At 44.6% G+C, this 27,589-nt stretch overlaps 1 protein-coding gene across 1 annotated transcript; it reads left to right on the top strand.

The window, feature by feature from the left end:
• The first annotated feature begins 17 nt into the window (after positions 1-17).
• Positions 18-27,520, top strand: PANX1 (pannexin 1). The gene is made up of 5 exons (XM_030042980.1): positions 18-279; positions 10,430-10,569; positions 21,251-21,474; positions 22,482-23,152; positions 25,205-27,520. The coding sequence occupies exons 1-5, from the start codon at positions 99-101 to the stop codon at positions 25,288-25,290; spliced, it is 1,302 nt and encodes a 433-aa protein (XP_029898840.1). The 5' UTR covers positions 18-98; the 3' UTR covers positions 25,291-27,520.
• The last annotated feature ends 69 nt before the right edge of the window (positions 27,521-27,589 follow it).

Raw genomic sequence — 27,589 nt, 5'->3', positions numbered from 1 at the left:
GGCACGGCCCCCCGGGCGGAGCCGGGCGGGGGCGGAGCCGAGCCGAGCCAAGCCGACCCGGGCCGGGCCGGGCCGGGCCGAGCAGAGCCGAGCCCGCCATGGCCATCGCGCACATCGCCACCGAGTACGTCTTCTCCGACTTCTTGCTGAAGGAGCCGCCGGAGACGCGCTACAAGGGGCTGCGGCTGGAGCTGGCGCTGGACAAGATCGTCACCTGCATCGCCGTGGGGCTGCCGCTGCTCCTCATCTCCCTCGCCTTCGCCCAGGAGGTCTCCATCGGTAACCGGCCTCACCGACAGCCCCCCGGTGTCCGCCCCCCCGCCCCGTCTCGGTTGTACAAAGGGCTCGGGGCGGCGGAGCGGTGCGGAGCTCCGGGGCGGGGGACGCGGAGCAAAGGAGGCGGCGGGGCGGGTGTCAGCGCTCCGTGGGGGCTCAGCCGGCAGCTGCCGGGAGGGGGTTCCACTCGGGGGTAGGGCAGAAGGCGCCTGTGGGCCGCGGGGAGCGCGCAGGAGGGAGAGCAGCTTCCCGGCAGAGCATCCCTAGCAGCAGGCGGGGCCTCCGTGCGCTCTGCCCCAGGTACGCTGGGCGTCCCGGCCGGCCTTTCCCGCTCCGCGCCAGGCCCTCCTCCTCCTCCTCCTCCTCCTCGGGGCACTCCCTAACCGCCGTCGTTCTCTAAGGCCTCCGGAGCAAGAGCCCTGTCAGCTCAGCTGCTGCTGCATCTCCTCCGGCGTGGGGGACGTGAGGAGCGCGGCCGAGCCACGCCGCTCTTTGTTCCCCAGCGCCGCCGAGCTGGGCCGTGGAAACGGCCCGTGTGCCGCCGCCGCCGGCCCTCGGAGTGCTTTGCGGTAAGAGCTCGCTGCCGTTCAGGGGCAGGCGGGGGCAGGCGCCAAGGAAAGGGGCTCTCGGACCTCTGCGTTTGGAGCGCGGGTGGCTCGGTCGCCCGTGGAGGGTGGTCGCCTGCCCCGGGGACGGGAGGCAGGACGGGCGGTGGGAGCTCTTCCCGAAGCTTTCCCCTGCCCTGCTGCGCTCCCGCAACTGTTCCAGTTCAACTTCTGGTGTGAGTCAGTAGGTGAAGCTACGCTTTACAGGAGAAGGGCCAAGTTTCCCAATTATTTTGGCATCTTTTTTTTCCCCCGTCCCCAAGTTACAGAAGCGCATCTGCAGCAGCCTAGTAGCCAGCCCTTTTCAGAGTCTGAAATGATGAGGAGACTCTTAAATCCGAATGACCGGGACTTGTAACTTGGGGGCTTGCTTATAAAATCTATTTGCTTGTAAGAATTGCTCTGCATTTAAATAGCAATATATGAATGAAGATTTCAACGGTGAATAAGCAGAACTGTCCATTTTGAAACAGGGGTGAATTGTAGGACTTCGACCCTTTCAGAAATAGTTTGATTTACTGCATGTACCTGTTTATTGGCATTCAGTGTCGTATACCTGAGATACATCATCTATAGGTTTGAGTCAAGCAAATGACAAGGGACTGGAAGCTGGAATGGGTCTGTGAATTAGTGGTGAATCTGTGCAAAACCATCATGAATAGCATTAATCGGATACTAGACAGCTTAAGCGATAAGGCGCTTCAGACCGCTGTATGTGCATCTACCTACACACCTATTGCGATAGACGTAGTTTTGACCCAAAGCACTGTGGCCTGCAATAACCATGCAGAGGAGTGAAGGACAACCAGGCCGGGAATGCCAAGACCAGATCCGAGCCCTGTGGCAGCTCTGGTCAATCAGAGACAGGATGGATAGAGCAATATTTCTGTAAACTAACCTGCTGCTTTTAGTTTTAGATCTGCTACTGATATACGCACATTTCTTACTCTTAAAGCAATGAAAAAGAGTGCTTGCATTTCCATATGCTAGCTCGTATATGGGCCCCTTAGTTCTTCCTTCTGCTTCTCCTCTAAAAGTGCTGGATCCAGTTCAAAACAGTGCTTATGTATCAAGGTCTCTTTTATGAGCTCTACAGAAGTATTTATTTCATTTTCCTTCCTTACATAAAGCTCCAACACGCAGTTGAATTTCAGAGTTTGGTAAAGTGTGCCTTTCTTTCAGATGAGTTAAGTTCTCATCTTTGCTAATCAAGTACTTGGGCCTCAGTGCACGCTAAATATAACATATTTCAGTATTAAACTAATTCAAATTGAATCTGTGACTGCAGTAGATTCACAAAGCAAGAATTAAAATGCGTGCTACATCTTGCATGTGCTTTATTTTGCTTATAATCCTGAGAACCTGTTAGAAGAAAACATGGGGTTTAAAACTGAGCTCTTCTAGTTGAAAAATAAATATGAAAATAAGTATGCGAATTATGCCAGGCCCCCGGTGTGAGTGAAGCTACACCACGTGGTTTCCATACAGAAAGTGATACTATTACTGCTGTTCCGGCTGTCGCATATTTCCCACACAGTCCTTGCGGCTTAGCAGGCTGGCTGCTTATGGGAGATCCCGAAGCTGTTTCCATTAAGGCTTTTTGGGGGATAGAGAGGGTCTTGGGGGCTGGGTATGCCCGGTTCTGTGAACACTAGTGTTCAGCCAGTGAGACAACAGAAAGCAAGGATCGGTTTCAAACACTTCCTGATGTAATTGTGCTTTGAAAAAGCTCAGGAGTGCTAAACTGAGAGAAAATGGTAGGGTCCATTTTAGGTCTGAAGAGGAGCAACTCGGAATCAGGAGTGGTTGTGAAAGCGTTATGTGAGTCGCAGCATGGAAATATCTCTGCCTCTGGGTATAAAAATTGAACACCCTTTCCAAAAATGAACGCTCAGCTCCTATTTCTGTTGGGATAATTGCGTTCTTCTAACCTAAAATTCTCTCGGCACCTCGAGCTGTCACCTTTCCTTCCCACTCTACTTTCCTGTTTCATTGCAGTGTGGTGACAGATAACTGCAATTTTCTTCCTACATGCGGTTGCAGTTAATTGTGTGAAATTATTAAAATGTTTACAAAGGCTGCGGAGGTTTTCTGAAGCCGCCAAGTAACTTCTAGTTTTGATAGAAGTTTCAGGAAATAAATGAGATTCCAGTTGGGTATCGCAGAGGATTTCTCTGCCGGAGGCACGGAAAACCCAGCTGCTGTGCTGAGCCAGCGAGCATTGCTGAAACTCCTGGGATTGGTGCCTGCACTGCACTTCGGCATCCTTCAGGGGCAGGAGGAGAACTATATCTTAGAAACCCATAGTCAGCTGCAGGTTTGTGATGATTTTAAGCTGGTTCTGGTAGTGCTTAGCTGTGATTAAGCTGTTCTCTGCCAGCCCTGGGAAGCTTTGCTGCTTGAAATCCTGCAGCTGTTGTCTCTTTACAGCTAGACCTTGTTTTATACAAATTTATATAATTTTATGTAATTTTATATAATTTTATACTGGGGACTTGAAAATGGAAATAACAATAGGATTGTGAGGATTGTGTTGTGTATGCTTATATTTGTTGTGATATGGCCCAATATTATTTCCTTATATTATTTCCTTATATTATTTGGCAGTTCTTGGAGTAAATATACTACAGGTCATCAGGTAGTATGGTGACAGAAACCATATAAATATAGCTAAATCACCCCTCCCTCTTATAAATGAAAAAAAAATAAGGGCGCCCTCAGCAATCTATGAGCCACAAATCAGCAGAATTTTATCTGTGCCATTTTTCCATGACCATGTTTTTAATAAGAATAGCTTTGAGCCAGGACTGAGATTCCAGTTTTTAAACTGTGCGTGTATATTGTGAGATATGCTTTCTTGCTGTAAACAACTTAGCTGAAAACATAGATATTTATTACCAAGACACTGCTTGTAGCAGGATACTGCAGCCCTAAGCAGGTACAGTCAGTTGAGCAGAGAGGAAATCAAAACAAGCTGCTTAATTTTGGCAGAGGCTTGTTTTCCAAGTTAGTTCTGGGAAAAATATCAGCGGCTGGCTTGGGTTGCAGCCGAAAGAAAAGCAGATGTGAGAGCTCCCCACTTGACATCAAATATTTGCATCTTTTCCCATAGGAAGGTGATTGGGAATTGCTCATACGTGCTTAAGCCCAGCAGCTTCTTGTCACCAAATGATGTCTTCTGACCTTCTGTGTACAGCAACTTTCTGGCACCGCCGTGCAGCGGGCAGTGCGTGCCGGCTGCGTTCACTGCGGCTTCGCGTGGGAGGTGATGGCTGGGAAAGGAGACAAGGAGGGAGGGAGAGGGCTGAAGAAGGGAATCTCGTGGTAGCCACCAGCCGTCCTTACTACATGTTCAGTTTGGGTGTTGGTTGTGCATGGCTCATACATAGCTGGTATGAATTAATCCTCTTGTTTTAGCATCTCTGTTTTATAATATCAGAAAACACCTTGGAAACCTTCCTAGGACACAGAAACCATCATGTGTTGAGTAAAGACACCTAAGAAACTTGGGTATAACCAGCGTGAAGGCCTGGGTAGTGCTACTGCCTTGTCAGTTGTGGCAGGATGCTGGGTTAGGAAGCACCTGGCCATGGACCAACCCACAGCATCTGCATGAATCTGTCAAAATGAAGATTTGCTGCACTAAAAAAGTCTTATTTCCCTCTGATGCTCTCTGATGCACCTTACCATGCTGGAGGGTGCTCAAAGGTGGGAAAGCGGAGCCTTGCCATATACCCTACACACCGCGGGGTTAAGGTCCCCATTGACCACTGTGGGCTTTGCCAGTGGTGACAATCCTTGCTTGCCCCCCTCAATTTCCACCTAATTTTTGGGAAGGCTTTTTTCCTCAATTTGTTTGGTTTAGTTCCCATCCCCCCAGTTGGCTGCCAGTGGGATTTGAGGTGCTTTGGCCAGCAGAAAACACAAGGTGAAGGGTATTAGTGGGGAGCTCTGGGTGCTGCACCCGACAGCTTCTGTGGGTGCCACGAGGGCAGCAGTGCCCATCTGTAGCATCCCTTACTGCGTGTCCAGTTGAGCCTGCATCTCTCTATACAAGTTAATCATGTTTCTCAAATAGTCATGAGAATCAAATATATAGAAAGGAAAAAAAAACCACCACAATTGTGAGACTAAATTACAACAAATGTACAAAAAAAATAGCCTTAACTCTTGAATTAGGCTCCTTTCCTCTCCTGCTACCTCCTCGTTGGCCCTCCCTGCTGATGTCCCTCTCCCTTCACATTCAGAAGTTGCTGGGGAGGCTTTTGGGAAATACTCCTATCTTGTGACTTCCGTAAGAGCTAGGGGCTAAAGTTAAGTTGGGTGTAATCAGGCCAAAGACTATTACTATGTCAGCTGCTGGCTGAGAGCTTGAAAAACATCTCCAAGTGCTGCCGAAGCAGGCTGTATGCTAATAGTTGACATTTGCACACCTTGCATTTAGTTCAGCAGGATGCTCTGAAGCCCGGGGGCATTAATGACAGGACTGAGTCAACAAGTGTGTGAGTAGCATCAGTCTAGAGCAGCCAGTCGAACGGTGAACTCCAAAGCATCTTTCGTTAGAGGTGCAGACCCCAGAGAACAGCAGCATACGCTGTGCTGCTCTTTGGCATATAGGAGTGTTCAGTAAAGAGCAGAAGTTGCCAGCATCAGGAACAGGCCTGCCTGGGAAGCCAGGACAAACTTGTAAAAACATTTACTTTCATGTAAAGTCTAAGTTGTCTTTTTCTGTTTAACTTCTACAGAGCCAGGTTTACATTTCCTATGGAAATGATGGTAAGCTGCTTTTGGTGCCAGAATTAATTTAAAAAGCATCATGGCCCTCTCGTGTTGCCTGAGATTTGGGGTGCCACCAATGTTGGCGGTGGAGCCAGGTGGTCATCGCCGGTGTTTTGAGATGTTTCTCCTTCAGGTGAAGGGAAACATTTTTTTTTTGTTTCCCTTAAGTCTCACTGGTGGGAATTTCATTCACAAGTTTTTTCCCATGAATCAAAAAACCTATTGCTCGGAAGGCAATTCTTGATAAACACCCAGCTCTTTTCCCACTGCATGATTTTGAGACTTCTCTGAGGGATAACTGGCAGCCCTGTGGAGAGGGAAAGATACTTGCTGGCTCCTCTGACCCACTCCACTTAAACATTGCATCACCTGAGCTTTACATTCTGCTACTATTTCATTGCCAAAGTAAACCTCAGGGAACAGGTTCTTTACTCCAGCGCACGCATTTGTCTCTCTCCATACTTCTTTCTTAAACATAGTGTTTATCCTGTTTCACCCAACCTGCCACTTTGGTCCATGAGAAGCATCTATAAATCTAATAAAATCATTCCTTCTGGTCTGCTCTTAATGCATGTGTGTATACCCACACATACAGTTGCTTCTTCTTTGGCATGCATTGGGACATCTTTTTTCATATTTTAAAATCCTTTTTAATGTTGGGGTGGAGGATGTGCATTGGATGGTGCCTGGCAGTCTGTACATTGTATATGTGTGCCTTGATTTTCTTGTCTGTGGGTTTTTCTTTAATGGCTGCTAGGAAGAAAATTAACTCTATCCCAGCCGAAACCAGGACACGTGGATAATTCTTGCTAGATAAAATCAGGTGTTTGGGTATCGTGGCTAGTTCATTTTGCCTTGTGGAAAATTATAGTAGTAATTAATGGCTAGGTTTTAATTCAAGCTTATGCAAATCTTTTCCCAGTGGTTGCAGTGTATTAGAAACCAAAAAATTACTTACTGAAGGTTTAATCCTGTCAACTACAACCACCTGATCCTGGTTCAGGAAAAATAGTTCAGCATATGATTAACATTGATTCTTGGAAGTACTCTCTGTTAGTTGTAGTTTCTTAATTAGATGTTTAAGTCAGAAGAGGGGTGTTGAGCCACTGGGGAAGAAACCAGTCCAGCTTGCCGGCTTTGCGCTCTCTCTGGTAAGGGATGCAGCCAGAGGATGCTGAGCCCTCTGCTCGTCCTGCCTGGCACCCCGGCAAAGCACTGGGATACTGAACAGGGACTGTCCTTCAGATCTGAGATTTTCCTTGGGATTCTGACAGTTTCTTTTTGTAGGTAGGTTTCTTTCTTTGGAAAGCATCTGCGGGGACAGTAGGGTGGGAATCGCAGAAGTGACTTGTATCCTGCTCATTTAGAATCCATAGCAAAATTTCCACCTCCATTTGGGCAAAAGGAGCCGGAGTAGGCCCGCTGCTTGCATCTCAACTCTGAGAAGTCCCAGCTGGGACTGGGGTGTCGTCTTTTAGACACCCGACAGCAGATCCTACCCAAATGAGCTTGCAAGACTTAGGCAAAGCAGATGTGTAACCAAGGCCCAGGACCTCCACCCGCGGGCAGCCCCGTGCGGGTTTTTACAGTGCTGTACGGGAGCTGCAGAGGAGCCCGTTGCAGAAGAGAAGGTCCTGGTGCGGACACGGAGGACGTAGCGGGGGGCTTGTTGGCAGAGCACCCGTGAAGACGTGCCGCGGCTGGGGGGGTGACAGCTTGGCCTTGCTGCTCGCCGGCAGCCGTGACTCAGGCTTGAACTCTGCGCTCGGTCGCACGCCTGCGAGTAATTCCCGCTGTCGGCGACCCGCTCCCTCTGATAGTCTTAGCACGCTTGTAACGGTGACGTTTTGTCATACACGGCTGCACACCTGTTGCTGCCTTAAGTTTCTGCAGCCCTTTTGGGTGGTCTCTCTTTAGCGCAACCATAGTACGTGGCATTTTTTTTATCCTCATTTGTTTGCAAAAGTGTAAGTCAAATCCCCATCGCTCCCTCTCCGAAGTTGATTTAGTACCAGGGAATGATTACAAAAAAAGTGTGTTGCCAAGTGTAATGGTAACTTAGCCAAAGACTGTTGTGGCAACTGCTTAACGAATGCAGTCATTTATTATTCCTCATCCTTCTCGCCGTGTATTTTATCTCCCTGTTGTTGTTATGGGCTTGGCTGCTGCTTTTCTTTTGCCCCTTCTATTACTTGTGGGAGCGAAGGATGGGGAATGGCTTCGTGTCACCAAGCCAGGAGGCTGTTCCTTTGATAGCAGAGGACTATTAGCCTTTCATAAACTAGCCCTGTGCATGTGTGCATGCACAGCGGTTCTGTGAAAGGCATTTGGCCCTTTGCCTAATTTCTCCTCTAATAAAAACTACAGATTTTCTTTTTCACTTCCTCCAGAATAGCCCAACATAAAGTAAATTATCTGTATAGATTTATTGCTATTACTCCTTTGGAGGGGAGAAGGAAGGAAAAAAAGATGGAAAATTGTGACCATTTCCAGAGGCATTTAATAATCCGTGTGCTGTGCAGATTATGCACAGAAACATCCTCTCCGTTTAAGTCTTAACATTACCACTGTTAGTGCAAAGTTGTATTTTACATTAAGAAGTGTTTATAACCAAGACTGCAATAAGTTAATTAAAAACCAGTGTAATAACCGGAGTGTCCCCAGCTTCTGCTTGACGTCGAGCTCTATCTGCTTGGCTCCCATGTCAAGTTGCCAAAGGTTTCCAATGTCCCTGCTGAAACCCTGGGGATCAGAAGAGCCGAGTTCACTGCTCTGCTGCACCACTGGCATTGCTGTACCTATTCTGGTATGAAGTTGTGCACGTAACTCTTTGGAGAAGGAGGCTGGCTGCCTTTTTCCTCACCAATTTAAACACTCCCATCACTTTCAGTAGTTTCCCACCCCTTGACGAGAATGAACACAGGGAATGTGTTCCTTGTTGCAGATACACAGACATGAATAGGACAAAGCATCTTTCTGAATGCTCCTATTGCTCGCCCTTTGAAAGGGTCACTTGTTTGCTGCTTCACACCGGGCACAGCCAGCAGCAGGAGGTTCGTTAAGTGATGAGAGCAGAGCATAAATGGTCCCTATCTAGTGGAGAACAGACACTCCAATTGCCTGCTCTTTTATTTTTTTTTTTTCCCCCTGCAGTGTATTATTTCTTGAGCTTCCACAGCTAATGGAAATTCTCTGGAAAGCAGAAACCCCTGAAGCTTTAGGAGACTGCAATTGCTTGTCTGGTGCCAACTTTACTAAATCACATGAGCTCTGGTCTGATAAACAGTAATTTGTTTTCCATAAGGGAGGCTTGTGACAGGTCAAACTATGTCCTTATGATACTACAGCCTTGGAAATAATTATAATAGTGACTCATAAGGAAAGGCTTTTAATTATAATGCTCCTTGACTATGCTACATTGTAAAAAGGCTATACAAGTTGCAAGGCAAATGTGGTGGGCTCCTGTTACAAAAGAAGTTCTTACTCTCTAAAAGCTAAACCAGCAAAAAGGCACAAATGATACAATCTTAGACAAAATACTTTTTCCCTATAAAGCACACAGCAATGCCATTAGTGCTAATTTTGATGAATATATTAAGAAAAAAAAAAGTAGCAATATTTCCTTCCTCTTGCTCTTTTGATATTGGTGTTGTGTTGGAGGAAGCGTGGGAGGTTGCTCTTGGAAGAGGGATGTTTATGGAAGAGCCATCTCCCCTTTGCATGCTATCCTGTTTCAACATTTAGGAAAGCCTGCTCGAAGTGTGTGGGTTTTATTGCTTTCACTGCCAAAGCTTCAGAAAGAAAATCAAAACCCTTCATCCTGTTTTACTAGCTCTCATCCAAGGAGCCACTGATACTCCACATCCAATAACCACTCTTCCTCACTGAGGTATGCTGCAGTAAGACTTAACTGGTGACTTAGCTGGTCAGAGCAGAATTTGACCCTAAGGCTGAGGCTGGCTAAATAGCTGCTCTTGCTGTCAGTTAGTGCCCTGACCTTAATTTGAAGCTCCCGAGCAGCTCGAGAGGTGCTGCGAGTAAGTGGGGATGGCGGTGGTACGCCTGATCCCGGGCACAGCATGTCACTGCGCGGGTGAGGAGGGGTCTGGTGCCCTCAGGAGGTGTCTGGAGGCCACGGTTGCTCTGCCAGAAGTTACCTGAGGAAATCCGTGTTTCCACATGTGTAACGTGAACCCCTCACAAAATTCACACGCAGTCTCGGAGGCAGAAGAAGTGGCAGCACGCTGGGCCAAACTTGCCCTTGCGTCACTGCAAGGACTGCGGGAGCGGTGTTTGAGGTCTTGTTTCAGTAAACGTGTAAGCAGTAGGCTGTGCACTTGGGAAACACAGCGGCGTGATGGTACATGATGGTAGTAGCTGTTTCCTCCGGAAACCAGCCTTTATCTGATCACACTTTATATCTGCTGGTTCCCCTTTGGCCAACCTGAGTCAAGTGCAAGCGAGAGAGACATGTCTTGGAGGTCATGTTCCCCTCAAAATTTAAGAAAATAGGCCTAAAAGACAGGTGCTTCTAATATACTGCCTCAACCCTTAGGAGACATCAGAGAGTTCCTGCGGGAGTTTAACCCTTTGAGTGCAGTGGGAATTTAGTGACTCTCCTCCCTGCAGAGCTGCTGTGTTTCGTTTGATGGCTTAACCTAATAGCTTTGAATACCACGAAATCTCGAGTGTGAGCTTTTCCTCCTAAACTTGCTTTCTTTTTTTTTTAATCTTCCAAGGATGTGATAACTTTTGCTTTGTTTTCCCAGGTGCTCAGATAAGCTGTTTTGCACCCAGCTCCTTCTCCTGGCGACAAGCTGCTTACGTGGACTCCTACTGCTGGGCAGCTGTGCAGCAGAAGCAACCATCCCAGAACAATTTAGAAAACATTCCCCTGTGGCTGCATAAAGTATGTACAGATCTCCTTCTCCTGGAAAAATTGTCCCCATGTAGAAGCCTGCCTTTGCCTCACTTTTCTTGCTCCTCTTCTCTGCTGTAGTCCTTGGCTTTGACTGAACTTTATTTTTCGAGAGAATGTTTTCTTTCCCTTACTTCCAAAGAGGATTGTACTAGAGGAGGTATTTTCTGCTTCTAAATAAAGGGTCTGTCATGCTATAGTAACAAATGTCACCAGTTATCTGACACAAGAGTAATGTTAATGTTGCTGTGTTGCCCTGGAGCTGAGTGCCTCGCCTGGCTTTAGCCAGGAACTATTTTAAAATCAGGATACAAGACACAACAACTGCCCTAATGCTTGTATCAAAAACTTACTTTAGGAAAACAGGATAGTAAAAACATTTTGTATTTTTATTGTATTACACTTGGCCAGTTTTGCATGGAGAGGAACTCATGGCAGATAGATAGGCATTTTGGGAGAGATGAAATCCATCACTGGTACCAACAGGTTTAACCCTGTCTTCAGTGTGCTCTTCTGAGCTTCCACAGGCTTGCAAACCTTGCAAACCGTGAGCTGGCTTTCACTGCTCTGGGTAAAGCATCATCATACTGAGTGCACAGAAAGAGACTTATTTTATGGGTAAAAAGTGCAGTAGGTACTAAGATACTTGAGCTGGCTCGAAGCAGTTGGCTGAGCTTTGGCAGGAGTTACAAACCCTGAGTAAATGCCATGCCAGTGCCTGGACCTGACTCAGCTCGAGAGGCAGCATCGTCCTGTTTGGGCAGGGCTGATTCCAAAGAAATGCTGTTGGAGCGCTGCAAACATGGGGGGTTGTGTGCTGCCTTCCCCAACCCTTTTATTACTTGCTCCAGCAAATAATACCCCTGACACCTGGGAGCGGAGGAGGACCTGGTGTTAGAGGTTGCTCCGGTCTGGGACCTGCAGCACCTGTATTTCTGGGGTTTGCTGCTGTATGCTGTACCTCAGCTTTTATTATCGAGTCAGCTGGTGGTATCTCCTCTGAAAGACTCTTCAGGGCTGTCTCTGATTCATTTGCTGACTCAAATCGCTAACTGTGGGGATTTACTACTGCCTTCTCCAGTTAGCTCCACTCATAACCTTGAGCCAAGAGTCTTGCGTTTCATGAATATTAAAGCCAGACTTGTTGGTTTCTAGCCTGAACTCTTCCTTGCTCAGTTAGTGCTCCACTTCCCTTCAGCCAGGCTTTCTACGGGGGCCAGTCGAAGCTGCTGGGACATCTCGCAATGCAGGTGGCTTGTGTGGATGGAAGCTCCACCTGCAAACCTGGATACGTTGCTGCCCCTGTCTCTTGAGGGAAGGAGTTCTTATTACCCGATTTCTTTATGTTGAATTTCATGTCATAGTCACCTGCTGATAGCTGTAAGTCTCCTAGTTTGCCAGCTGTGACTAATAGCTTAAGTAGTCATACTTTTATGGTGCAACCCATGTTAATTTGCTGACTGGTGCTGTCTCAGGAGTTGATGCAGGGCCCTCCTCCCCACAGTTCCTCCATGATAGCTTAATGGTGTGTGATGTTTCCTTGTAAATACCCTGCAGATTGGCTGCAAGAAGTGTGCCTGAACAGCCGAGTCAGAGCTTGTAGTAGAGGCTGGGTGCTTCCTCTTAACCTCCTAAATCCATGCTTAGTCACCTGCCTTTCCACTGAGCCAGGCGCTGGGAGCTGCAGATGCTCTTTGGAGGCCAGTATTAATTAATATCCTTCCACTCGTTGTTCATCAACTTCCATGCTTAGCAAGTTCCCAGGGAAGGAGCAGTGTTAAAGCTATTAACGCTGACCTTTGGTTCCCCCTGTGGTGGGAAGATCTGAAGGTGTTTGGTTATTGTTTGCATCCAGGGCCAGCAGATGCCGGCTGCACTGCTGGGTGGCCGATGGCTTCTGCAGGAAAACAGGGCTTGGGTTGTCTCCTGGTGCAGGCTGTGCGCTGCAAGGTACGTACAACCTCATTGCTGTGCAGATTTTGGCTAGATAACCATTTTTAAAATGGGCAGAGCAGAGCCTTTGTGGGAGCACAATGATGTTATTGAGACAAGGGAGCCTTCCTAAGCGCAGGTGAGAGAAGATTTGACTCCGCAGTGCAAGGGCAGGGATTCACGGAGAGGGACAGCAGGGATTGTTAGGCCCAATTTTTCCTAAGACAACCCTTGAGGCTTTTTTTCTGCTTTCTGAGCAGCAGTGCATTTATTTGCAAAGCATCACACGTTCTTTCTAATACTCTGACTCAGTTAGCATCTCGCTATACTGGCGTGCTACAAGGCTCTGTAAGAAATGCTTAAGGAGGCATTAGGTTACAGTTTGGGGGGATTGAAGTTGTAGGCCCCAATTCCTGATTGAAATGGATGGGTTTCTTTATGGCATACTCCCTGTGCTCTTGTCAGAAGTGCTGCAAAGTTTGTGTCCTAGGACAGTGCTCATCATGGTATAGAGTGGAAGTAGGACCATGTGGCTCTTGGTGAAGAAGCCAACTTGCAGCAACTTGCCCTGCTTTTGTTCTAGGCATCTGGTTGCTCTGAAGGATCATCAAAACCAGGTTGCATTACAGAAAAACTGAAACCTTCCCATTTCCCTCCTACTTCAGAGTACAAGTTTGCGCTGGGATTTTTGGTTTTTCGATCGGTAAAATGTATGTTTCAGTTTTGGACAGTCCCTGAAGCTTGGGCACCTTTACCTGCTGTCCTTTCTGCTCTGGGCGATCTCTCCCAACACTTGAATGTAACAGTTTGGAAACTTGTTTTGGAGTGGAGAGGAGGAGCGTACTGCAACTTTCTGGGTTCCCTGCCTCTCTAGTGGTCTGTGCACTCCCAGAGGGTGCCCAGGGCCTCTCTCCTTGGAGAACATGATTTTTGAAATTTCCAGTGATCCTGGAATAACTCTTCACACTGGATAGCCCTTAGCAGAAAGCAAAATGAGTTGTGTACTCAAATGCACAATTCAAGAAACAAACTATCTGCAGATAGATAAATGGAAAGGAGAGACTATGGTACGTCCTGCCTATATTCTTCATTTAACACGAAGATTTCCTCCTCTTTGTCAGTGAAAAAGCTGACAAAATGATTATATGGTTGAGTCCTCTGACAAGACTTATCTTCAGGTTTGTCATTCATGAAATTAGTCTGGTCAGGCTTCACTCTTCTGTTGTCTCTGTTTTTTTCTGGGGTTTTCCATTCAGGCTTAATTCCCTCATGAGGTTTCTTGTGTATATCTGAAGTGTCAGAACAGAGATACTGGTTTCTAAAGTATTTGCTCCCTCTGTGCAGATAGTTTGCTTTCTGTCTCTAAAGATGAGTGCTCCACCTGACAACTTATTTTGATAAAACTTAGCTTGAGCCTTAACTGGGGAATAGAACCAAGCTTTTGGCCATTGTGAGTGGGCAGTCCTTGCAGTGTAGTGGAAGAGGAGACTGCACTGCCAAGCCTTTTTAATCTGTAGTGCACAGAGAAATTTATACATAAACACATGCAGGAGAATAGTGATCATCATCTTACTGGCTCTTCATAGCCACCAGACATGATAGCAACCAAGCAAGCAGGAGCAGTTGGACATTGAGTGATGACCTCTCCCTAGCCCTGAAATCTGGATTGCTAGGATGGAGGTGCCTATGATCAAGAGACTTCTAGGGATGTTTTTTAAATTACTCTATTTTCTAGTCTATTATTGATTGGGGAGAATTAAGGAAGAAGATAAAGTTAAGCAAAGTAGAGGTAAAGGAATTAGATGGTTCTTCAGAAGAAGGGTATTCATACCAGTGTGAAATGCAGGCAAACATTTCATCTGACTGACAGCAGAAAGAAGAGCTCTTCACACACGGCACAGCCGGGAGAGGTCAGTTGTCTGACTCAGTTCTCTGTAAAAGGGCAGAGCAAGTGCTGCGGGACTTGCTCAAAGCATTGCATACAAAGAATGGGTCTGAAGTCTTTGCGTGCCTGAAGTGAAACTTATCTTGTTGAAAATATTCACTTTTTGTGATAGAAGTAAGATTTACCACAGCCCTGTGGGTTGTTCTTTGAATTGCTTGTCTGTAAATACACCAAAACCCCCCTGAGGTTCTTCATTATGTTGTTGGTATGATTATAATAACGATTGTTATCTGGTTCTCCTTACTCACTGTTTGTGCAACTTCTTAGTTGACTGAGGACTTCTCATGCTTCACCTATAAAACCCCACCCAGAGGGATTAAGGGCTGTCAGAGCAAGGAAACCTGAACGCAGATGCATTTATAAGCCATTCTTTGAGAGTAGCATTAGAGCTACTTCGGTCACATTAGTCATACTAATTGAAACTGGAGAAATACAGTTTTTAAGCTGTATCAAAACAGAAAGTAAGTAACAGGTGGGGTAAAAAAGGTCATGTATGGTTTGAGGTTCACTTTCAGGTCTGGAGGCAGGATAGTATCTCAACCAGTCATTTGTAGCTCACTTTTCTGCCCTGAACACCAGTGAAACATCTCCCATTGACTCAGACAGGAATAGGGTCACATCCAGAGGGAGCTTAATACCTTTGCTTCTGGCAACATGTCATTGCTGTCATTAGCCTGTTTGGGGGCTGGTGCCTTTGCTTAGGCTCTTCCTGGTGGCAAACAGAAATTTGGAACTGAAGAAGCAGACACTTCACCATAATCTTGTATTTTAATGAGAAATATTTTCACCTCAAGTGAGTGAAGACAATTCAGTGCTTCCTTCTTTGTTGAGTACTATATGCCAATGAATTTTTTTAAGGCTGTAATTCAGACCTGCGCAGCTTAACAGCTTTGTGCTGTTGTACTTAAAGTTACTGTCTGACCACTATTAGGTATGGTGGAAGTCAGAATGCTTGCAGTCACTTCAACAAAAACTGAAGATGCAGTAAAATTAGAAAACTGTTGTTTTCTAAATGCCACTAAACTGGTTCTCATGTTCTGCCAGCCATCTTTATCCAGACCTTAGCAAGCTTTCTGTAGTTTAGGTCCCTGAAAATGCCTTTTGGGTCACACCACCCTTGGCAGCTATGTTTTCTTTGGATGATAAAAGCATATTTGAGTTTATGAAGAAGTTTTTTAAATGCCCTTTTAACTTATTTGCTCTGTATTTACTGTATCTTAGCACAGTTGAAGCTGGGAATGTTATATAATAGACTATTTTGTAGTTTAGTCTGGTTTTTCCTTTCACTTTCAGGAGAGTGTGAGGCTAACACGTCTTTAAAAGACAGTTTCATGATTCCAGTGTCTTATGTGCTTATCCAAACAGATTACTCAAACGCATCCTCTTCTATGCTCATGCATGTGTTCTGGTTGAACAGTTAGTCGATTTCTAACAAATTAACTTAAACAGACTGATGTCTTCAAAGCTTATTTCCCTGGCCTCCCAATAAAAGGTGAAAAAAATCATGTCATGAGAATATTAGGAATTCACTTTAATATTTGTAGTTCTAGCACTGTATGTGCATTTATCAGTGAAAGGCTATGCGTGTGTATCAGGAGCTGAAATGTAGCGAAGATGGTTCATATCATTCTGAATATTTATCTGAATGTAGATGTGCACAAATTCTGGTAAGGCAGAGTTATTTTGGAAAATATGCACTCAGTTTGTGTAGATAATCTTCATGAGAGGAGCAAATGCAGGCACTTGAATAAATGGTCATAACTTCAGAACAGTTCAGTGTGTTAAATAGGCATGAGATTTCCAGAGTTCGGACTGCATGCGTGCAGGTTATTTTTCTTCTCCATTCATAGTAGCTAGTATTGATTTAAAATTGCTCAACCTGTTTATGGTCAGCGACATAAGAAAACAGCACACATCTATGAAGTGCATGTGTTTTGATGTGCACAAATTATTTGCTTTGATGATAACCTTCATAGCCACTTTTGCAAGTGTAGAACACAAGACTGGAAACAACGTGTTGTGCTGAGATGGGGGATCAGGGCTCTGCATCGTAACGCTACTGGACATCCTATTCCCTAAGCTCTCACTGTCCAGAAAGATTATGCTTTCTGTGCTGCAGGGCTTGGTGGAGTGTTGTGCCACAGGCTACCAAAGAGCCTGTGTCAGATCTGGTCCTCGTTTCGTCTTTGACTGCCCCGTGGGATTGTTATTCTCCGAGCACAGCTGTGAGATAGAAGGGCACTAATTCTGCAGTTCCCATTTCAGTTACTTGTTGCAGAGCAGTGATGTTGAGCACACACGACTTTAGCCTGGATGGAGGAATCCTTCTCTGCACAGATTTCTGCTTGGATTTCAGTGCCTCATCAGTACCAGTTAACATAGGCTTCGGCGGTTTCTGGTGTTGAGTTGTCAGATGTATCCTGCTCAGGTATGAGGTACTCCTGGCTTTCAGGGGGAGTAAGGATATAGCCTGTAATGTATACAGAGCTTAAAGGTTTGTCAAGTGAAATGGACTGCAGCACTACAGAACGAGGGGCAGCTGACCTCTTGGCTTCCTAGTGCTCTGCTTCCTCAGGAGCTTGCTGTCCCACCCAGCGTGCCATCAGACTAAGGGACAGGCAAGGCAGGTGAACCTGCTTCCATCACCTTTAGCTTTCAGGAGCTCAGCAATACTTAGCAGAAAACATATAGGGGACTCTAGTTTGAGTCCCTGGTGCATACGCTACTAGTTTTGTCTGTCTCATGCTGAACACTAATCACACAGTACCTATGCCTAGTACCTTCCAGAAACTTGGATTAGCCTAGCTGAAGCTCTCCTACTCTGGTTTTGAGTGCCAAACTCGATGGGCTTTGCCTGTCCTTTTCTCCTTTCAGCTGGGTGGAAACGAAGACTCAGGGCATCCAGGCTGAAGCACGGTGTTGTAGCCCTGAATGCACTTTCACTAACGAAGTTCAGAAAAGAGCATTTTGAACCATAGGATATTGTATCTGTTCTAATCTGTTTTCAGAGGACCTTTCTTCAGTTATGCAGTCTCATACCATCTTACATCCAATACTGTGAACTTGCCATTGAAAAGGAACTTGATAACTAGACAGCAAAGGAAAAACTGAGTTTTACTTTTAGGCCAATATCTTTCTATGGCGTATCATTGACCATACACTTCTTGAGGTCGGTGACATTTCCTATTTAACTTAAATACTACAAACTATCCAGGACTGAAGTAGCATTTCCTCCTTGTGTCTTTGGTGCCTTGGAAGTAAACACATAAACCATAGAAGAATGGCGTATGGCACATGTTCATCTGCGTATGAATACCACGGAGTCGTCTTCTTAAAATGGGAAGTCATTATGTGTGACTGTAAAATGTAGTCAGATGAGCTGGATAATCCAAATCTGTTGCTCTGAAACCTATGACTCGTGCCAGATGACTTTGCATTTTCACTTCTGCCTGTCGGTTCAAGGCCTTAAATTTTAATGATTCAAAACAATTTGCTAGTTATCTAACCCTACTGTTAACAAATAGAACAAGCGTATCTTTCATTTTTAAAAAAGCCAGAATCCGAGAAGGATGGAGTCATGCATCAAGTGCTGTGGAAGGGCTGACAAATACAGGCTTTTGTTTCCAAACAAAAAGAGCTGGACTAATGGTCACGCTGCTGCTCTGGTTTTGAGACCATTCAGAAAAGAGCTGCATAGTGTTTTCTCATGCTGCCATAAGCTACAGCTTTGGGAGTGATGAGAGCCTGGCGAGGGCAAGCCCAGTAAATGCGTGGCAAATGTGCCTTTGCCCCGTGGTGTGATGCTTCTAGGTGAAAAGGCAGTGGTGGAGGAGTCGGGCAGAGGAGGAGGTGCAAGGGAAGGTGGCAGAGGCTGGGTTTTCTAAGACAATTGTCTGTAATGAGGCAGGGGAGATGGGGGGGACTGGAGGAGGTCTGGGGCAGAGCAACAGGGCTGATGCCAACGTGCTACACAAGTGCAGAACGTGCCCACGGAGTCTTTTCCTAGGTATAAAGGAAGAGATGGGGACTGGGACAGTGGAGGTTTGGGGCTGTGACTTCAGTGTGTCAACTATCTTGCCTCTTGAGGCTTGTCTTGTAGGCCTTGGGGTGAAGAGATCTCAAGGATTAATCAGATACTGCTGGCGGTGTTTCCAGTTTTGTGGCTCAGAAAGGGAATTCATAAATCCTCTGATGCCTGCAAAATTTCGAATGAGTGAGTCTTAAAGCCAAGTGGTATAAACCAATGTAAGAAGCTTTGGTCGCCCCTTACTAAATCAGATGTTTCTTTGTTGTTTCTTTCCCTGCCTGGCACCAGTGGAAGGGTGCTAAGGTGTGTGACATAGAAGTGAAGTCAAACAGGCTTTGCAACAATCTTATACAAGCTGGCATTTGTTAAGGCCTGTGGAAAAGGTGTTGCAGCAGCTTAGAGGAGCTTAGATAAGTTTAAGCTGTGTTCATAGATAGATCATTTCTATTTCTACATAATACAGAATTCAAAGGACTGAAAGAGCCTGGACATGAAAGCACAAAGCTTTGGGTGGACCAAGGCATCCAGGACTTAGACCTGTGAGACCTGGTGGCATTGTCCACAGTGATAAATATGAAGGGCAGATTCTTGAGCTGTTGGGTTTGAGTTGATGAGGTGTCTACAAAACCATGCTGGACACGCCAGAGCTTTACATCTCAACTGGAAAGGATAGACTGGGAAAAAAAGCAGGTGATCTGAGGTTATCTGCTGCGTGCAAAGAGGGCAGAGAGGCAGGAGGTCAGAAGGAATCCCCAGCATCCCTCTGGCCTGTGGGGTCAATCCACCGCGGTGGAGAGGGGACAGACCACAGCTATGGTACGGCAGTACAGGGTTGATGCTTCTTCCTTGCTGGTGGGGAAGAGCTACCTCTGGTGGGATGTACAGTATGATTACAGTCAACTCTGCTTTGCTAACTTAACGAGGTTTTTGAAACAATCTTGTTACTGGGTCAGCCCATCCCTGCAGGATCTCTGTTTCAGTTTTAAAGGTGAGCCTTGCTTGAAGTTTTCTTTCCCGAGGGCTTGCTAAAGACTGAAGTAGCAATTTTGGCCAAGTTCAATTATGTTGCTACTGAGCAGAAACAGTTCAAGTTTGAATTTATAAGAAGGGTTACAAGGGAAAGCTGACCTTTAGATACAGCATCCTCGGTTTTCTTTGGCTATTCTGTGCTTTTCGCGTCTTTGTCTTACTGAGTGTCACAGTTTTCCAGTCTGACTACTATGTAGAGATCATGCACATCCAGAATGATGGTTCGTATTTTGGTCTCCAGTTGCTGACGCGGTTCCTTTAAGAAGTCAGCTTTTATTTATGTGCTAATATGTCATATGCATTCCTAGTATTAATGATAATATAGGATTTTGCTTTAATGCTAGGTAATATTAGAAGTACCTTTCCTGGATAAAATGTTCAATAACATCAAATTACTTATTTTGTGCATACAAAACTTTAATTGCTCTTGATTAATGCAAACACAAGTTAACATATTAATATTAGGTCCAGATTCTCATCTTGTTAAATATCTACAAATGTAAGTCAAGCTGTTCCCCTTGCACTGATTAATGACTTCAGTCTAAGTTTCCTCTAAAATTCTCCATTGGCTTTTTCAATGAATGCGCATGTGTGCATGGCTGTAACATTTAATGTGCCTTAAATATCTTTCAAATTTGTTCACCACAACTAATTTAGAACTCCTTAGGAACTGGTGCTGGATTTGAGTTAAGTGTGCTTACTGTCAAAAGTTGAATGTAATTAATTAGAGTTCAGCCAAATTTGCAGTACATTTTATTGACTAACTGCTTGTCTAACTAGATCTTACATCATGTCTCTGTAAGGGTAATGTTATGTATGAATGTACACCTTGAATATAATGTCACAGTAGATAGAAAATACCATCTTCCCAGCAGCTGAAGGGAATCAGAAATTAAATCTCATGGTGAAAAACTTCTACTTGTCGATGACTAGAAGAAAAACGGAAAGACTTCAAGCTGTTGTATTTTATACCTGCTTCAGCCCTTTCCCTAAGCAATGGGGACTGTGTAAGGGCTGACTTCTCAGCACTGGATTAGCACCAGACCATTCTGATGCTGTGTGTTTGTTTCTATTTAGGAGTTATCTAAAAATATTTAAATACCCTTAAATATTACAACCACACTTGCATCCTTTACAGTCACTGTATGTCATGCGCTCTGAACAGATGTGTGTGTTTGCAGGCAGATGCAGTGCTGTAAAGGGTCTATTCATTAACCTCCTGACAGCTAATGGAGAGCAGGAGAGATTTTGCTGGTGTTTGGAGCATTTTAGTTGCTATAAACAGTGGTGACACGTCTGGGAGGGAGAGTTGTGTGACACTATCCTCTTCTTCCAGTCAGCCTTTCTGACAACTGCTTTGATTGCCTTTGCTATTTGTTGTTCCCCAGGTTAATGCTGCCTCTCAATTTCAGCTCCAGCAGTGCAGTTCTGAATATGCAATGAAAATGTTATCAGGATCATGGTAACTTTATTCTGCCCCATTTTTTTTTGTTGGGTTTTTTTTTTGGCAAAGCTCTTAAGCAGCAGCAAGGTTGCTGGAGCTCTCTGAAAAAGAGGTTTTGCTTTCCTGCGTATCCCCAATAACCACAAAAGTGGGTTTTACTAAAAGCATTTAAATAAAGTTATAGGGAATTTTGTAGGCTTATAGGGGATTTAATACACTTATAGGGAATGATGGTGACGGGCTGACTTATTTTATATACACATGGAGCCTAATCTGAATTTTTTTCTCCCTTCAGTTCTTTCCATACATCCTTCTGCTCGTCGCTATCCTGCTGTATCTACCATGTTTGTTTTGGCGCTTCACCGCAGGACCTCATCTTTCTTCAGACCTGAAATTTATTATGGAAGAACTTGACAAAGCCTATAACAGGGCAATCAAAGCTGCTAATAGCATCCGCAGCGGAGACCCCAAGGACCCTACTGACTTAGTTGCTGCTGTTAATGAGAACTTGACACAGAGGTAAGATGCTGGGGCTTGGCTTTCTTTGTTCTTTTCCTTAAACTCTTTAACAGATGTGACACCTGCACTCTCTTAGAAATTTATTGCAAAGGTTTGAATGGTGACCTGACACACTTTTAAATTTGGTTATAAAAAAGAAGATATCCGAAATCATTACTGTGGGCATGTGGAGCTGGAACTTATAACTTTCTTTTTTTGAAGAAAACATTTGATGAGCTCTTCAGATTCCTAATTACCTGAGATGTCTTGATTCCTTTAGTTGTAGTAGGTGTAAATTAGTTTTACCCACCACAGCATAAGAAAACGGGAATGGCTGCAGCCCTCAGTTCTCAATGCTCTTGACAGTCGCTTGCACACTTTGAGCAAAGTCTGTTATTTGTCATCTCCTGTCCTTTCAGATCTAGGTCTGCAAAGCTTCTGTTTAAAGAAAAAAAAACTAAACACCAAAACCAACAAAAGCAAAATGGGTGCTTGATCAAATTGGTGCACTGTTCTAACCAGATCCAGTTTCTGCTTCATCCTAGGTCAGGGTACCTGTTTCGCTTTGCATGTGGGGGTACAAGCAATGCAATGGGGACTTAGGTCTGTTCTTTAAAATGTGGGGTTAGGTCTCAACAAGTAAAAAGCCCTCCAGTGTGCTATTATCGAACAAGTGCTTGGGAAGTCTGCTTTTCCTCATGGATTTCCTTACTATATCTGTTTTGTATTGGAAAAGAACAAAAATATTTTTTTGCTGCGAGAGCAATACTTTTTTCCATTTTCCAATGTTTGAGCTCTCTTGTCTCTTAGGTGGCTTTTCTGTATTGGAGTATCAATATTCTTCATTTATCTGCTATTCTGTTGTTTTTCTATTGACTTCAGTAAAACTACCCTTGGTTTACCCCAATAAGAGGGATTCCAGTCTTGTGTCTATTTTAGAGTACTAGGTTTCTTTGAGATTTGAGGTAGGTGAATGCTGCAGCATCTGGCCTGTGTGATTTGTTGGTTTTTTTTTTTCTCTCTTTCAGTTTGTGGGAAATATCTGAAAGCCACTTTAAATACCCAATTGTGGAGCAGTACCTGAAGACAAAGAAGAATTCCAAATGCTTAATAATTAAATACATTATCTGCCGTTTACTCACGCTAGTAATTATTTTCATTGCATGCCTCTACCTGGGCTACTACATTAGCCTCTCCTCTTTGAGTGATGAGTTTCTTTGCACTATCAAAACTGGGATCTTAAAGAATGACACAACTGTTCCAGAAGTGGTTCAGTGCAAGCTTATTGCTGTTGGTGTCTTCAAGGTACTCAGCTATATTAACCTGATAATGTATCTTCTAGTGATGCCGCTGGTAGTGTATGCAATGTTTGTTCCGTGGAGGTGGAATTCGGGTATTCTCAGAGTGTATGAAATCCTGCCAACTTTTGATGTTCTGAAACTTAAGTCGAAGTGTTTTGATGACTTAAGCCTTTACCTCCTCTTTCTTGAGGAAAATGTAAGTGAACTTAAATCATTTAAATGCCTCAAAGTGCTGGAGAACATTGCAGTTTCTGGGAAGTTTGATGTCATGCAACTTTTGGTAAACTTTGGTACTACTAAGGCAGATACCATAGATGGGAAGAGAGGGACAGCTGTGTTGGAGAAGCCTGAAGAAACAACTACAGAAGAGCTGGAAAAAAATGCAACAGAGCTACAAGGTAAGGTGACCTGCTCTTTCTTCAAAAAGAAAAAACACCACATCTAAATGAGCTGGTATAGAGAGATAAGGAATCCATTAAACCAAAAATTCATTCATGCAAAACAAAGCAGGTTCCATATAGATGTGTATTCCCTACCAAAAACATTTTAATATATTCTACAAGAAAACAGACCTGCTTAGACCTTGCTGTGTTGTCTGCACTATAGCTGCTATAACTTCATGTATGTGCCAGAAGATTGTGGTGTTACAAGTCAGTGGCACAGGCTAGATGCTGAAGTGTCTCTTAAGTTGGTGGTCCTTGCTGACATCTCTGCAGTAAGAGGCTTCAGCTGTCTGAACTTGAACTCCTTAAGACCACCTGCATGGTAGAAAAGCACTAGATTGGTCTACAGTTGGTTGTGCCTGAAGAAGCTCCAGTGAGAAAGCTGGTGGTTTCAGGACATTTGTTTTTCAAAGATTAGCTCAAAAGAGTAGTAACTGCTGCTTCTGCTTTTCATTGAGGCTTTGGCAGAAATCTTAGATTAATGTAAAAATAAGTCTGATGCTCAGAAATGCCGCTGGCAGAGGAACAGAAAATGACAAAAGAAGGGAAGTGGGACTGGGGCCAGTGAACATGCTCCTCTTCCTTCTTATGCAGAGAGAAAGGAAGATTGATAGTGAAGCGATTTTTGCCAAAATGGTCTGAGTCGATCTGGATCGGTGCAGCTGTTCTCTGAGTATTCCCACCAGTTCCCAGACACGAGCGGCTCTGAGCAATCGTTCTTATATGAGTTGTAGTCTTAGATTCTGTGCTAAAAAAATGTGGCATATCTTAAATGTGATTCCAATTCCCTTCTCGAGTGCAGAATTGAAGAAGAGAAGCCAAATATCCGGGAGAGGCATAAAGGGATGAAAGACCTTTCTTCCCATTTGATGTAAGCATGTGCTGTCGTAGCTGTGCGCACAGAAGCAGCAGGACAGCAGTGCCTACATCCCCTGAATGAAGTAGTTCAGACTCTGTGGGCTGCCTCTTCACAAAGTCCCTGACTCACGGAAGGGAAGGTGCTTTGAAACGTTTAGCAGCTGACCTGAGTAGGCGAGCACAATGCTGAGGGCAAGTTAAAGAACTGTTTCAAAGGCAGGAAGAAATTAAATCTACTTTCTCTTCAGAAAGCTATGCCATGTGCTTAATAAAAAAGAAGCAGCAGCACCCAGAGGGTAACTGTTCCTCTATACTTTGGTCAAGCAGTTCTGGCAGGCTGAGGTTTGGAGAAGTCAATTTATACGACAGGGGAATTCAAAACAAACAGGCAGAATTATTTTCAAACTAGAAGAAGCACTTCTGGCAGCCAGCTCTAGTACAGAAGTTTGGAGTAATTCTGACAGAAAATAGTTTTTGTCTTAAATGAGTCCTTTTTTTGAAATGACAGGTGGGTGGGTTTCGATAGGAGAATTTAAGAGCCCACGGTGGAGGTCTCTGCTCAAGGAGCTGAAAAAGCTAATACAAAATCTGACTCATTTTTATCTGAAAGCAGAACTTCGGAGACTGTTTTCATCTCACAAAAACACTTCAAAGACTTGTTTTCCTCCAGAGCGGAACAAACTCACGCTTGACGCTCTATTGAAATGCGCTGCAGAAAGAAGCTGCCATTTCATCACCAGCTCCGGCTGGCGCAGCCCTCTCCTTCGGCCCGGGTGCAGCTGCAGACTTCACCGCCCGTCAGCAAAGCTTCGCCTGTGGCTCATCATCTTTTCTTCTGCCACTAGTGGCGTCAGCCTGTTTTAATGAGCGACCGTGTTGGCAAACCAGTGGTAGATGCTGACTGGACCGTACGGGCAGGAGAGGCCGCAGGCACGGTGCCGCAGGTGGGGGCTGCTCAGCAGCTGCAGCACAGCGCAGGACAGCCAGCCTCGCCCCGCCGTCTCGGCGGCAGTTCCTTTGTCAACGAGAACGTGGCGAGTGGTTCGATGGCCTTTTCACTTCTTTACTTTCTCGTTAGTTTTGTCAACGAGACTGTGTCGAGTGGCTTGATGGCCTTTTCACTTCTAAAGCTTTACTTTCTCTTTTTAGTTTTGACAGACCACGATGCAAGTGGCAACGTGAGTCCGAGAGAAGATAAAAAACTTCGCCAAAGACTTATAGATTCTTCGTGCTGATGCTTCCCCGCCGCAGCAGGCAGGAGCTTTGTGCTGCAGGAGGGCTTCTCCTCCGCCCTCGCTGCACTCAACACAAGGTGCTGCTCATTGAATGCAACCGTCTCGATAGCCTGACAATTCCTCAGAGGCCAAACTGGTTTACAGACTACTTGTTGTATAATAGTCACCAAGCACGTACCTGAAAAAGCATGTTGTAGGCTTCCATTATTTATTAAAAAACCAAAAAACAAACCACACAAGGAACAAGAACAAAAAATTTCTTATCATGAGTAACAAGTGACATGCACTGAATGCAATCAAAGCTGGCAGCAGGGAAGAGCTAGCACTATACAGGAATGGGAAACATAACCCTGTAGGTAACAAAAAGAGAGGGCCACGTTGCATTCTGAAGTGTTGCTCTGCCCAGAGCAGCCATCTCCATTCTGGGGTTTGAGGCATCTTGGGGCTCGCTGCCCTGGAAAGGGGGGGAGGGTTGTTTTTTTATTTTAATGAGTCTGGTTAATCTGTACCAGGCAGTGGCTGGCCACTGATACTGGCTGTGCCTTCACAGGAAAAATAGAGGTTGCTCTGTTCAGCCTGAGATGTCTTGGTTAGCCATCTCAACATTGATGTCTGGGATTAATTACTTGGCACTGATGGAAAAGAAACTACAAACAGGCTTAGTATGAGGGGGTACTGTAAATGTTAGGGATTTTGAATTTTCTATGTATTCATAAGTTAATAATGTCTTAACACTTTTTTTTTTTTTTTTTTTACAAAATGTAATGATATGTAAGCTAAATGTTAGTTTAATTTCTATTTCTTAGTTGTTTTGGTCTTAGTGACTAACTAATCTGCCTTGGAGTTTGGACTGAAGATCAGTGAATTTGGTCTCATTTTTTGTAATGGTTTGTAGAAGTTGTTCTGTAATGTTTGTATATGTGAAATTTGTTCCAAGGTGTTCATAGTATCAAACACAATATTAGTTGTGCTGTTTTCCAAATCCCACTTGAGAAGATGGTCTTATTTGTATTACAGTAGCACCTGAGTGCCTCAGCAGAGCCAAGCACCCGATAGGCAAAGTGAGGTGGATTGGAACAGACAAAAGAAGGGAGAGCATCTGTAAGTTTGAAAACTGTCCTGGTTTGTTATTGGACTGTTTTGGGAGAGTAGCATTCAGCTTTAGCGTTGTGCCCCTGCCCAGGACCTCTACCTTCAATGAACATTAAAATGATCTCTGTCTTGAATTTTAGATACAAGGTGAGGTGGGTTTAAGCACCACAATGGCAGTGTGTATCTGTCACAAACGTTATATGCTCACTTGTTTTTCCATATTGTCCATGTAACGGAAATGTTTTGCCTGTCACCTCTTCCGAGTTGTCTTTTTAGACAAAGTAGAACCTCTTTTATAGCTTGGTAGGACTTCCATTTTCCCGTTGGTCTATGTCACCTGCCATTGTGTTCTCAACTGTTAGCATTCTCCATTTGGCTGAGGATGAGGGGGAAAAAGAAGTAATTGGTGTTACCATCTTTGCACAGAACTGTTTATGTGCTGCAGCAGATTTCAAAGAGGTAGTGCACCTACTTGAATTTGGCAGCTGTTGTTAAACAAGTGGATCCCAAAGTGCTGCCATGCTATACTTCAGGCTAGTATTACAAGAACTCTTCAGTTATTATATGGCTTTCAGCTAAGACAAGCCTTACTTAAAAGAAAGTCTTTAAAGCCATAGTATTATGCTACCTCTGCAGAGGACAGTAGCACAGCTGCAGTCCTAATGTCTGTTGCATTACCAGCAAGAAACAGGGCTTGCGTTGGATACTGGTGGTCCAAACTGCTCAGTTTGACTGCCATACTTCTCCCAGCAAACTTACAATCCCTCTGACCCTTTCTAGATTTTTTTCTGTCTGGCTGTGCTGGTGTGTTGCTGATGGTCCTTTACATATGGGTAATGCAGACGCATATTGTGAATTGTGTGTTTTGAATGAGGAGCTATAGTGCAATACTAAGATTTTGTGATGTGGATCTGTGTTTGAACTGTTTGATGTAAGTAGAATTCTCAGTCTTTAAAACTCGAAGCTCCTGAAAGCAACGTGTTCATGTTTCATGTTGGATATGAACCTCTTTTCACTAATTTCCCTTTTGTATTTTAAAATACGACTTGCTGCAGTGAATCTCTTGTTGTCTTCTAAAGTGCTCAATAAAATGTGTATCAATTCTTGGTTATTTAAATAAAATCAGTTTTGTGAACTACAGCAGTGTAAGTGACTGAAGGTTCCAGGAACAGTCACATGTCGCCATCTGAAAACTTGTAGTGCAATA

Source organism: Aquila chrysaetos, chromosome 19 (assembly GCF_900496995.4).
Source record: "Aquila chrysaetos chrysaetos chromosome 19, bAquChr1.4, whole genome shotgun sequence".
Classification (NCBI taxonomy): Eukaryota; Metazoa; Chordata; class Aves; order Accipitriformes; family Accipitridae; genus Aquila; species Aquila chrysaetos.
The sequence above is the reverse complement of the archived record's forward strand: the minus strand, read 5'-3'. Positions and strand labels throughout refer to the sequence as shown.